Genomic DNA, 13884 nt, shown 5'->3' with positions numbered 1-13884 from the left:
ATCAAACAACCATATGAAGTGTCAAGTGGAACAAACAACTATCACGGTCATAAATTGTCGACTACACGCTGCTGATTCCCGGCTTTTTCACCTTTCAAACCTCGTGTTTGACAATAATATTTAATATTTGTATATTTTGTTTGTTCAGCCGTCTAAAGACAGAATGATGTTGTTTATTCACACCATGAAGCGAATAGCAATCGATGTGCCTAGGACTGCCACATACTCTTCACCGTGGGACTCGATTTCAACATCACTAAGTAGACCAGCGTTGTCAAACTTGACATTATCTGAAAGTGACCTTCTTTCAACATAGGGACAATCTATAAACACAATCTCTCCAACGAGAAGCTCCCCCAGAGCCGTCATCGGTTTTAGAAGGAAGCCTTCCACAACCACTATATCCCTAACAAGGGCATCCTCCATAACCGATATTTCCTTTATCTCTCCTTAAACTGTCTTTTCCGCACTGGGGACATCCTTCACTATCGTCATTTGTTGAACAGAAGACCCTCCAACAACCGTCAACTTCCAAGAGGAATACTCGATAAGACCCAATTGTTTGGAAACGTAGGACTGTCTTGTTTCATCAAAACAGGATGTCCCACAATCACCATCAATTTAATGCGGGATCCTCCGAACCGTTAATCAACATAATACGGGCAATCTTCATGATCGCCTTTACTCGTAACGGGCTCCTCCATAGAAGTTGTTACTTTAACAAGGGGTACATCATTGACGAGTGAAGAGACCCGCGATAACCTTCAATTCTTTAATAGGATAGCCTTCTACAAACGTTATTTTCTTGACAGGGGATCCTCATAGCCGTAGTTTCTTCAAAAGGAAGAACCTCAACAACCGCCATTTTCCTACTGGGGTGATCTGCCAATACCGCTCCCTAACCAAAATGAGGATATCTCCTAATAGTCACTCCTAATTCAGGCAGGAATACGGATGTCACCCATCAACAATGCATAAGGTTTTCCGCTGTTCTGTTTGGGATTTTGCTACGAACGTTAGTCGCTATGATTGTACTGATTACAGAACCAAAATTGGCCATTATTTCCATGAATCTATTATCCATGGACCTAAAGAAGACACTATAGCAGCAGTATTCTAATGAAAGGAATGCGGATGAATCAACTATTTTGCGTCGTCGCAGTTTATTCCCAATAGAAGAGCTGAATCTTGTTTTACACAGTTAAAGAGAGGCATGTGCACATTTAGATTTTTGTATATATGCTAAAGTTCTTGTTGGAAAGCTTTCTACGGAAGCTCACTACTTAAGTAGTCTATCTCTAAACACCTAACCGGATTTTTCGAAGGCACTGGTAAGGAATCCCATGGTATGCATCTTTCTGAACAAAATCGCTTGCCTTATTTGGAAGACCGGCACAATACGAAGAGTAAGAAGAAGACAGAATTAAACCTATTCGAACCAAGCGTCAAAGGAATCCGTGCCTCCGTCTGCATCGCTACTGTAGATTTCCACATCAAGGAATAAACAGGTTTGAATAGACTAGAATACGTTTTCATCGTTGTCGCTGGGTTGCACACTACCCAAGATGCGGAAAAACGAGATCGTGACAATCAAAAAGTCACTTTTTATCAAAATCGGAAAACGAATAGCCTGCTGGAATAACTTGCCGCACATTCATGTTGATACGCGTGGTGAGAACATAGTCTACAAATGCTTTACAAATTGCACAGGAGCAATAAGAAGGTTCTACCCGGCAAGTGGAAGATGAACCATTGGATGAGTCTACGCTCGCACACAAGTTTGGGCACAGTCTTTGTGATGCAAGTTGGGCCGCCACCCGGAGAACGGGATCTCGGCAAGCTTCGTCAAACAGGACTATCGGAACGGCGTGCTTGGCAAGACGGCTCTTCCCGAGCATGATCACAACATCGCCGTGCCGTAACACGATCGGAATCACTGTGGAGCCATCGGGTTGATCACCACCGTTGATAGGTGGATGCAGAAAACTGGGAGAAGCAGTAACAGGCTTCGAAACTTCCCATAAATAAAGTGCGCTTGGACCCAAGCTACAATCCAAAGAGGGGTGAGAGAGGGAGAGAAATGATAAACGCTAAGACAATACAATGGTATACAGCAAATCTTTTGTTCAAATTTGCATCGCACGTGAAAAGACCTGCTAACACAAAAAGATGAAGTTGATAAAGCTTTAGGTTTCCATCAAGAAGTAACGGCGCTAGGTGCCCAAAACCACATGTGACTTCGGATAGGTTCCTGTGTTTACCCCTTCGCCATTCGAATCACAAGAAACTTGTCACTACTCCAGGAGACATCAGCACATGCAACTCGGTGATATCTCCTCGTTTGATGGTGAAACGCTTGCAAGGCAACCGACAAGCTCGCCGGAGGAGTCAACAGCCCTTTGGTCACCTAGCAACAGATGCACCCGAGTTACTAATATTCCAACACAGGTTCGTGTATTAGGCACGAAAACAATAGCGAGTGTCACCTCTCTCCGTGGTTTATGGGATCACTGAGGGATCACTGTATCGATTAAAAGGCATACTGAGATGATTAGCGAAGTACGGAAACTATGAAAGGGATTATACAAAAGAGTTTCTCACAAAAGGTTCGCATGGCGTACACAGTCTTCGTATAACACAGTACTACGTGCATGAATAATATCTTCATCATAAGTAGTTCCATTGTTGAGACACCAATTCGGAAATGCCGAGGCTGGCCATGCAATTAAATCTGGAAAGTGAGATGAATTCCAATATAACAGGCACTTACTTGGATAATCTGGACAAAAACTGACAGTACCGACTCCATCAAAGTAGTTTAGTGGTCATATCTTGTAGTATTCCCAGCCAAACACAAGAAGAACAACGTAGACCCTAGCATGGGAGATGGGCAATACTGTGAAAGTCCACAGTTTTAATAATCCGCTTCATTCCTTTTCGTCACTTCTTAGTTCCCGGCACTCTGAATTCCGTGGGGAAAGTGACACTTTTCCGTTAGTGGATATTTGTGTGATTTCACATTAGTGTTTTTTTTTCAGATTGCGCACAATAAATGTACACGTACCTCGACGCGACTGACACACACACACACGTACAAGACAGGAACAGAGCTGAACTCCACAGGTCCACGGACAATCACGGAACACATGTAGCAGTCCTACTGCAGAGCGTCCGGACCCTTATCCAAGAACTATTTCCAACGACGCGTAAACGATGGGTCACCTTTTGACTTACTTCACTTTGATATCGTAGTTTGTATTGCATAAGGTGCACTCAGCGAATGTAACTTATTGTCTTGCACTAACAAAGAGTTCATACTTTGCAAGACGATAATCTACAGTTTCTGGGTGAACCTTACGCAATATATAGATACAATACCAAAGTGGAATAAGTCAGAAGAAGACTTACCGTTTGAGCGCAGCCGGTAACAGTTCCCGAATAGGGGTCCGGAGGCCAGAGGTATTTGCTCTGAAGCCAAACTACTATACGTGTTCCGTGATTTTCCGTGGACCCGTGAAATTCGGTTCTGTTCCTGTCTTGTGTAAGCGCGAGTGTGTCGGTCGCGTCGGGTTGCACGGGTATTTATTAACGCGCAATGTGAAAACACTACTGTGAAATCACATATGGACATTCTAGCATGACAGTTTCATAAACAAGAACAACTTGATCCGATGTGGGTCGAGGTTGTAAGCATGTGATGCAGGTGGTAGCAGTCTAAACCAAATTGGACGGAAAATTGTAAGTACACTCGTACTCATCAAAATAAGCGAAGTTATCCAAAAGAATAACGTTTGCCGTCCATATTCGGGTAAGTAATAAAGCAAACCCACATCGATTTGCGCTAACCACTGTTATTGTTGATGATCTCCATCGGTGTACCGTACAAATGCTATTGTAAGCATTTTTCGGGGCCTTTAGGTGGTACCAGACTATATAAAAAGAACATAAACATCTATAAGTACTACACCTAGTTTAGGGGAATCCGACTCCTCTGACCTAAACAAACAGAAGAACAACCATTAATCAATTATATTTCGACACTTCAATGAGCGCAGTCGCACATGCGATAAAGGTATGTGACGGGGATACAAATTAACCTCACACAAGGAAGCTTCGAGCATCAAGCGTATCGATCTGGTTGACGCATAACGATACTCCCATGCCCCATCGGCCGTCGCGTGGTGCCATCAGCCGGGTCGCCTTACTTGCTGCATACAGCAGGGCGGGTAAGCGAAAACAGGCTACTGCTGACGTCTCCCTTCTTACACTTTCACGTTTTCCTTCTTTCACCCTCTCCCGCCCAAATTTGAATACTCTCTCCGCAGGTCCCTGCTCTAGGACTAACCGCTTTGTTCGCCCTGCATCACACTCAGTTGCAGCTTTTGTACGTCCGAGTTCAGTCACAACCCTAAACACTTCGAAGTCTGTTTTCAAACCCCGAAAGCCTGTCTACTTAGCCAACTTCAATGTTCGCACACTGAAGCAAGCAGGCCAACAGGTGGTTCTTGCTCGTACGCTGGATTCCTTCTGTATCGGTGAATGTTGTGTGTCAGAAACAAGAACGCAGGACGCAAGTACTGTGGTCTTCTCAAACTACCAGCAGCTGTATCTGTTAGGGTCACTAACCATACGTTTGACTCGTCTGCGGTCCTCATCTGGGGAGACGGTAGTTAACCACGCAAGTAAGTTGACCGGTAATGGCTTTTATGCTTCGTTTGCAAGCCATGGACTGACCACCCTCGGATCGTACGGCTAGACCACGAGTGCTCTACAAAGTGAACGGCCCCTGGCATATGAAGCACATGGCCTAACCAGCGTAAACTTTGGAGAGTGACCAGCTAACCTATCGAAGGAGAATGAACCCTCCCGAAAACCATCTGGCGCACGTCAGAAGTACTGATCTAAAATCCCCAGCAGACACGCGCAATGCTTTGGAGGCGCCGAAAGTCGATCACGTAGTCTCCAAACACCTTCCGTAGGCAGCGGCCACGTCTCAGATCCATAAAATAGGATTGAGGCATTGTACACTACAACTTTGACAGTCAAGATGATGTCACATCGACACCAACAATCTCGGAAGTCGGTAAACGCCACCCTATCCTTCACTATTCGGGAATTGAGTGTCTTCCACCAGTTCACTGAGACTGCCCAGACAGACGAACTTATCTAACAGATCGATCAGTTCAACCGCAAGCATGAGGTTCGGTTGTGATCCCATTCAATCATACAGTAACACTATACACTTTACAGGTACGAATTGCACTGACTGGCAAGTGACATTGAAAACATCCCCACAAAACGGAAGGATCCCCCCAAAAAAGGTGTTGCTTTTCTCAATAGCATGGGGAACAACATTAAGTTCACCCGTTCTACACATTTTCCGGCTTCTAGTTCAGCTTAGAAAATCCAAACTTTCAGCGTGCCAACAGCTTTTCTCCTCAGTCCTTAGAACAGTCTATTTAGCTCTCATAATGTATTTATGTGTGCAGGACAGTCTGGCAGACATCCGGAAGGGGAAGGATAGGCTCATTAATAAGGCGGTAAGATCTCCAGCATCGCCACCTACCACCTCCTACCTGCTCTTCACATGAACTGCAAAGGGAATCGACTGCGAATTCTTTGTTGTGTTTAAATGTTTTATACTTATGTATCATAGAAGTCGAACGCAAAACCAGAAGAGATTTTCCACCGTCCCCGGCCGTTACGAATTTATTTTCCTTTTCCCATACTGTACCGACAGCAACTCCAGCCACATGGACCACCCAGGTTGTTTTATATCATCACTGAACACTACGTTGTGCCATCTGTAGTTGAACAAGCTGGAACCTTCTGTTAGCCAGAGTCTATGCTTCACATGCATGCTTCCAAGGGGTCTTTCTCATTTTCATTTGTTTCAACCAAGGAGAACGTCTGACCACGTGCTGGACATTAAATGAAAATCTGCTGGATAAACACCAAGATTCTCACTATGACCCAAACCATCAAACCACAGCGCCTAAACTCATCCAACTTCTTCGAGCTCACCTCGGAGATGACTTACCAAAAGCTGACATGGTTGTTTTGTATGCAAGTTCGGTGTGGCCTGCTTCGTATTACCGCAAACTAACGACTTTCTTAGGAGCCTACCCAGAACGACTAGCCGAAAATGGTTCGCCATATGTCAATCGTGCCGGCTGCAGTGTAGCGGTAGCCTATTCCTACAGGCAAGATTCATGTGCAGTCCCTCCTGCTCAGACCAACAGTACAACTCGCCACAATAAAAGAACTACAACTGTGACCTCCGGGCATCATGGACTGAATTCGTGCATCGCGCAGATCTCAGGAGCAGTACCCAGAACGACTAGCCGAAATTGGTTCGCCATATGTCAATCGTGCCGGCTGCAGTGTAGCGGTAGCCTATTCCTACAGGCAAGATTCATGTGCAGTCCCTCCTGCTCAGACCAACAGTACAACTCGCCACAATAAAAGAACTACAACTGTGGCCTCTGAGCATCATGGACTGAATTCGTGAGCATCGCAGATCGAGCTCAGGAGCAGCTATCTATAGGATCAACCAGATGGTCTTTCTAGTGTTTGGCACCACCTCAGTATGCAACACGATCTGTGCACACCGAATCAAAACTTACCATGTATCCAATAAGTTGTTTGATGTATTGAAAGTCTGAATGCTCTAAGCTGACCGACAACCGAAGAAGACGATGAAAACGGGCGACTTCAAAAGTAGTTCACATGCTGCCTGTCCTACTATTAACTACAATCCATGAGCTTGCAGGCAAATGGGTTGAGGCTACTAAGGCACTGGTGTGACACTATATTTTGAAGATAAACTGAGAGCATAAACCACAATTCACAGAAATCGAAACCTGGAGAAATTCGTCTCAGGTGGTATCGTTCAGCTGTGGCACCGTTTCGGTGCCTTACTGCCATGCCACCAGAAGGAAGCACGAGGTCTGGAATACTACCAGGTTACCCAAGCCTAAACAGAGAAAGTCGAGATGCAGGGATCGGGTTAGAACTACAGCCCTGCCGGTCAGTAAATTCGAGCTCTAACCACTTGAGCCATCTTGACCCCCCCCCTCCACAATCGCGGATGGGAGAACAAAGACCGTACTGATAAAATGAATTTTCTTCGATTCCAACTCGGCCGGCCACCACGTCGCAGATTGCAACAAATAATACCCGAAAAAGGGTTTATCCACTATTTAGAAGAAAACCAGCAGTTTGTCAGTGTAGAATGATTCCAAGTAGTTATGGCTCAATACATTTCAGCTCCTAAATGTGTTCTACAGAGAGTGGACTCACGCAATCTAGCTGGACCACTCGGTCGAACATTTGAGACAAGTTATGTGTCCAGGAGGCTGGGGTAGTTCTCGAAAGAGCACCCTCCACCACTTGTTCGGGCGGTCAGGTAATCGGCAGAAACACTGCTACAGGAAAGAGTTCATACTAGTCATGATGTAAATATAATGTATTCCCGATATCGACTATTCGAAAGCAAGTATATGTTTCGTGAAAAATCTATAATTTCACCTGTTATATGCTTCAGCGAGATAACTCAGTGGTGAGATCACGGATTTCCTGACCAGAAGGTCCGTGGTTCGAACCCGACCTCTGCCACTCCACTTCTTCTGTCTAGGCTTGGGCAGCGTGACAGTATCCCAGCCCTCGTGCCTCCTTCGGGTGGCATGGCAGTTAGGCACCGAAAGGGTGCTACAGCTGAATGATTTGATATGCTTGAGCTTCATATCGAGTGTACCTAGGATAACTGTACTGAATATGGTCAGGGCACCCAGTACTTGGGGACACTTTGGTTCTACCGGTGTAGTTCCTCAGTGAATGGATTTATTGTATTGTTCACTTCTGGGTGCCCCCGTTCCAAAAACAGGTATGGTGACTGGATTCATGGATGAGGAGTTCCGTGGGAGTCCGACATAAAGGATGTCAATAGGATCAGCTGGCACTTCGTCCACTATGTGCCCCCATCCTTTACACGTCTTTATTCACCTTTGGATTAACTTGTTGAAAGTCCGTGAGCCAAGCGACAGCATCCAAACGCTTCAGTATGGTCGAAGATGGATTATTTAGTAAGCGCGAAAAGCTGTTTCCTTGTCTCCCTCTACAAGGTCTCTAAGGAAGCGGCTACCACCTGACTTCTGCTGCGGAAGCCCTGCTCAGCGCCTTCTCGTCGCGGAATTGTTCCCATTGGATTAAAAGAGCTAAAATGGGTGTCAACCGCTATGACCTAATTGAGGTTATAATGGTTGTCCGTCTATACCAGGTGTCTTGCCTCGAACTTCAAACCCACGGACGTGGAAACACGAGCTAGTTATGGTGGACTGAATCGGAATTTTTGCGCTGTCTTTCGAATCACAAATGAGTGTGCAAAGGCTAGAAGCGCAAACTGTAGAAGCCGTGAAGTAATGCGAGAGGCCTTGAAGATGCTCATAAAACTATCTCGCTCCACACAAGTCAGCCGCATTGAAATGAAAGAACACTAGGTAAGGCTGTGTCCCACAGTGTCCCTAGTTGGATTTAGAGACCTATCAGACCTTTTGCTGTCGACTTCGCAGGAGGAAGAATGAATCCCCATAGGAGCTGGTGACCCACTTAGTACTATTTTGTAGTTGGTGCCCTACGCAGATAACCTCTGGAGGAGACAGATAGTTACGTGGCAGGTGGAAAACAATTGTAAATGAGCTACACAATAGGCTCCATATACCGGAGTGACATGCCTTCTTGGACGATTGACAAGGCATCAAATAATGTCCATAAAACCAATTTTTCCACAAAATAATCTAGCGGTATTAATGAAATGAGACCCACCTTATTGAGACCAATGGAGCTTTTTTGTCGAATTCCACGTTGTCCGTATGAAAACCCATGTTAGTCTTCCCGCGATAGTAGTTCACAATAGCGGCTTCTGGTTGGAAGTCGGCACATGCTTGGACCAGTTGGGTCACATCACTGCCCAAGGTGGTGGAGGAAAGCTCCGTTTGTAACAGATGGACAATCTGTGTGGAAATTTTGGCAAGCAGCGGAGGGAATTCTCCATATTTGGACTCTTCATAGCGCTGTAATACGATGATAAAAGCTGTCACTTGAAGTTATAAACGAACAATGTATCGAATGAATGTTCGACAGCACGATTTATGGTTACAAGAAACCACCAGAGAAACATAATGGTCATACAAAGCGCTGATGAATACATCCACTGTCAATAACAACGGTGATGATGATGGATAGATACAGTCGTAGTCGTGCTGACTACCGAGAACGGGTCACCCTAATGAAAATAAAAAAGACCACCGTAGGAATAACTTGATGCTCTGAAATAGGTTTTGTGGAAGAGGAAGGAAGACTGCACTATGACCAAGGACGAACCTGATAGCCCATGTTGAAGAGGGAGCTAATCAACTACATAGACCTATCACAAGGATAGGATTCAGCTGTTTGTGCAGTGATGTACTGATGTGAGCCGTGTTCACGGAACCGGAAAGTGTTTTCCTAAACATGAATATCAGTTTCATACAGCACACTTATTTCAGCTTAGTTGAATGTCGTTTACGTGTAGCATCGACATGACAACATGAATGTTCAACACTTGTGCTTCGTTTCCTTACAAGCGCAATTTATTTGAAAGCCTTGTTGTGGAGTGAACGACGAAGGGGGTTAGTGCTAGCCTACCAGCCACTCATTCAGACAATTGGGATAGAAGCTGAAAACTAGAACACCATTGACATCGGTCAGCATTCATATCATACGCCGGTTCCGACCATCCACAGGGGAGATTACAGGGACCCAATCTGACAGCTGAGTCGTACCGATAGTACTCAAACTTCTTAATCGCTTTCATATCCGTTTGCCAGGTGAAACGTAAGTCACCTCCCTGCTTGCATTGGGCATGGAAAACAGTACTCTTTTAGGTAAACGATGATTCGGCAATTTATGACCGAACCACCACAGCTTTTGGTGTTGGACATATTCTATGATTGAAGTCCCTGTTGTACAACCGAAGATGTTTTTCCTCGTTGCGAATTTGCTGGCACCATCCTACACAGGTTATAGTTGAGACAACGGTTATTGAAGGCCCGAAGGGGTCTAAGTTCGGTTGCTCGCAGAGGCTCTCCAAGCTACACACACTACGACCCTAAATGGTCCATGCAAAGAGCCTAAAACTAAATTGTCACAGAAAATTATATTCCAGTACATAGACCTATGCTCCTTAGGTGTTTAGGCAGTCACCTAACTGGGTCTCTATTTTTCTCGGCATATCACCCCGGGTTTTCCTCTTGAGTGTATGTCCACCGGACAATATCACAACGGAGTCGGTTCCAATAAGGATCATTCCAGACCCTTTACAGGTCTGGAACCTCGGTTAGGTCTCGCCAATTTTGTGGTGCATGTTTATATTTGGTGATGGAGCATTTACAGAACATTTGGACGTGATGGCATTCGTTGCAAGCGCGACTGAAGCTCATCTGATCGATACATACCACCGGTTCAAACCGACTGAGTCGCTCCGCTTGATGTATCGAGTAGCACAAGATCGTTCGAAGAAACACACTCACAACAGTAAAGGCGTTCGCCATTCGACTACACTAACGAACTTTGTCATCAAAAAAGACACGTGATGGCAATGGTCCTACCCCGCCCGACCAACCTCGGTTGAGTAACACAAATACCCTTTCTTACCGTAACCTTTGCTCCCCAAACTGCCCTCATTCAAATATCTTACCCACGCATTCCACTTAACTGCCCACACCAGTCGATGGTTTATCGAAAATGATTGCAATACTCGATGCTAATCAGTTACACGGGAATATGCAAACGACTAAAAACGTTTACCACAGGATACCTATCTAAAAGAGAAAATCTCCCAGACCAGTACAAAAAAGTCTTGTAAACAGTATTTGCCTCGCAGCATGTGGTGCTTTTCGTTTACTAGTAAACAAAGTTGCAACTCTTGATCAAAGTAGAAATGGGAGGCTGCCAAGTAGAACTTCAGGGAACCGGCAGAATGGAGCGGAAACGGAGTGTCCGAAGAGTGGACAACTGGTTCTCGCATAGGAATCTGTGGAGCAGAAGCAACTGGACAAGTCCACTATGGCTGTTCTCCCACCGGTTACAGAATTGATCGGTACAGTACGGGCAGCAAAGTAGCCTGCTTAGTTTGGCAGGCAAAAATGACAGAGCTTGTATACCTGTGGACATGGCAGTTACTCAAATTGGTAAACTATCCATTTACTTAGAGAATAAAGGATGATCCCACCTTCTGGTCCTCGTAAGGTGTAAAGTTCGGTGTACTTGACTGTCACAATGCCGCCTAGGTGGGAACATGAGCGGTTGGTGTCCGAGATTACCGCACTCATAACTAGACTTCAAACAAGCGACCTGATACTAGCGAAGAAAAATTACCCTGTCGCTCCATTGGTAATGATATCCAAATGTGATCCAGCGCAATTTTCCCAGTGGCGTCCGGTCCCATGATTTACCTAGCGCACTGAGTGAAGCAAAATGAGAAGCCACACTATTGTACAAACATTTGCTTAGAGCTGTAAGACCAGAGGTCGGGCGGCGTGTTTGTATTGCTCATGTGGATTGAGTCCAGGTTGGAAACTTTCGAAGGATGGCATGTCCAGTCAACCAGTGACTGATGTAACAATTCAGCAAGTGTGTAATCAGAAAGGACGTTACGCAAAAGGAATAATCCTAAGGTGAGCATTGTGTTTAGCAAAGACATCAGTACCTTCGGGGAGGGCAGATACGGTACCAGACGGTTTCACGTCCCAACAGGCCTCTGCCTGAAACAAAAACAATTGAACTGAAAGGTAGACAGAACGACTTACGATCGAACGAGCCGACTCATCAATCCGCAGCAGGTGATTGGAGTCATAGGTAAGGTTTTTGTAAAACTTGAAACAATTCTTCAAGTAACCAGATGATTCTTCGTAATATGACATAGCAAGTGCGACTACCAGGTGTGATGATACAACAGTCGTTCAGCCGATCAACAGAAGTATGTCAAGCTCTTTAGCAAATGCATAGAATCTGAAGTAGAGAAATTTGTTTGAAAGTAAGGCTGAGATTTGAAAGGCGCATTCTGAACCAATGGATCACTCTCGAAATTCTGTTAAAAGTATTTTGAACGACCGTTACTTAACGCAACAGTGTCGTTTGGGTAATCCAGTCCGACTTCTTTCCAGTTGTGACTTCGAGAGTATAACCTACGACGACAACGGCAAAACTGAACAAAAGTTGAGAGAGAGGACTAACCTGACGGAACCCACTAGTAGGTAAAATCTTACAGAGAGAAATACGAGAACAAATGGCACAGAATCCGTTGTTATACCCAGTCCCAGGACTGCTTCAGAAATCATTTTGGTTTGCAATTGAGTCGGCGCAGACCCCATCTACCTGGTTACAGTGAATCCTCTCCATAAGACGATCGACGACCTTGTGAGAATGTTCAAGAAGCGAAGGAGCTGACAAGGAACCTTACATTATGTCTTCCGCATCTCCATGAGACTTCCACGAAATTCAGACAAACCCAACTAGATGTAAACATACCAGAGGTAGAGCATCCCTGCACATCATATAGTCTGCTCATCCATTCTAGCTTCTACCAAGATGGTACACGAGTTTATATTTCGGAGCGGAACATCGAAATCGACGACGATGAGTTTCTGATTGGCGCAGTGCCGGTTGACTGTGGTCAGCAGTATCACATCCTCCATATACTGCTGTAGCTTTCTACACGAGTAGTGATTGAATGAATCTTTCATTGACACAGACAGAGCTAGATCGTTCATTTAACATCCGAATAACCGGTAAGAAACCGTCGAAACCGACTGATCCGCAATCTCCACAACGAGGGAAGGATCCGCTACCGCTGCATAGCCTCATGGCACCTAGGGGAGTAACTTAATAAAATGTATGACAAAAAGATGACATGGACAGCACACCTTAAGTCCGCCAGCCTCTCATCCAGAAGTTACCTAGGGGAGCAATATCCAAGTCTGGGACCGACAAGTCTGTCGCTATCTAGAACAAGTCTATATTAACCGACAAGATGGCATATTCCTAGAATTGCTGTCCGGTGAAGCTTGTTACAGAGTAATGGATGTCCAAGTGATTTGTGAATAAATGCCTGAGGTGACGTTCAAGGTCCTCAAAAAATTTAAACCACCTGGAATCAATTGAGAGTGAGCAACACGCAGTTTACCACCAGGTCTAGAGGTAACATCACGTCATGGCGGAGCTGGGCTGGCTTGCAGCAAACAGCTTCAGAACTGGACTGCATCGTGTTCGATCAGTTCTGATGGGGCGTCGTTGACGAGAAGGGAGATTAATCCACCGTAGCGCGCCGATCTGGAAGTCATGTTGTCCATCGCAAAACCTTATCAACTACTCCAAGCTAATTAGATAAAGGCTTCATTCGCCATTCTGCATTGGCTTGGACCGCATACTTTGCACCTACAAGCCAAGTCTGATGCTTTGACCGATCGCCTACAACGGTTAGAGATCAACAGGCATCGACCACGTTCACGATCCAGATCGTTATCTCGTGCCCGTCCCTTTTGGTGCTGGTATCACCAATCTTATGGCCCAAAAGCACGCAAGTGTCAACCACCTTGTTCCTTCAAGCCGCGTTCCAACACCCCTTTAAACACCCCGACCAGTCAGTAACGGCGACGACTGTCCATGGCCCTCCTCGCACTAGTCGCCTATTCCACATCACCGATCGCTCAACTGGTCTACGTTTCCTCGTAAATACGGGGGCTGAAGTTTGTTTGCTACCACATAATAATCCACTTCCCGATTCTGCTTCTTTCCCCCACTAACCGCTAACGGTACCCGCATCGCTACATACGGCGAACGTTCCCT

The 13884-nt window shown here is 45.4% G+C and overlaps 2 protein-coding genes across 2 annotated transcripts; both read right to left on the bottom strand.

Annotated features, from left to right (window-relative positions):
• Nucleotides 1-1455: 1455 nt before the first annotated feature.
• T265_14550 (hypothetical protein) lies at nucleotides 1456-11978 on the bottom strand (the record flags this gene model as incomplete). The annotated part of the gene is made up of 7 exons (XM_009174146.1): nucleotides 1456-2046; nucleotides 3409-3468; nucleotides 8824-9071; nucleotides 11416-11500; nucleotides 11541-11709; nucleotides 11747-11801; nucleotides 11847-11978. The coding sequence occupies 7 exons, from the start codon at nucleotides 11958-11960 to the stop codon at nucleotides 1599-1601; spliced, it is 1179 nt and encodes a 392-aa protein (XP_009172410.1).
• A 612-nt stretch (nucleotides 11979-12590) lies between these two features.
• On the bottom strand, nucleotides 12591-12809 carry T265_08360 (hypothetical protein; the record flags this gene model as incomplete). Its single annotated transcript, XM_009174136.1, has 1 exon — nucleotides 12591-12809. One exon carries the CDS (start codon nucleotides 12807-12809, stop codon nucleotides 12591-12593), a length of 219 nt encoding a protein of 72 aa, XP_009172400.1.
• Nucleotides 12810-13884: the final 1075 nt, after the last annotated feature.

This window comes from Opisthorchis viverrini (genome assembly GCF_000715545.1).
Source record: "Opisthorchis viverrini unplaced genomic scaffold opera_v5_212, whole genome shotgun sequence".
In the NCBI taxonomy this organism is placed as follows: Eukaryota; Metazoa; Platyhelminthes; class Trematoda; order Opisthorchiida; family Opisthorchiidae; genus Opisthorchis; species Opisthorchis viverrini.
The sequence above is the reverse complement of the archived record's forward strand: the minus strand, read 5'-3'. Positions and strand labels throughout refer to the sequence as shown.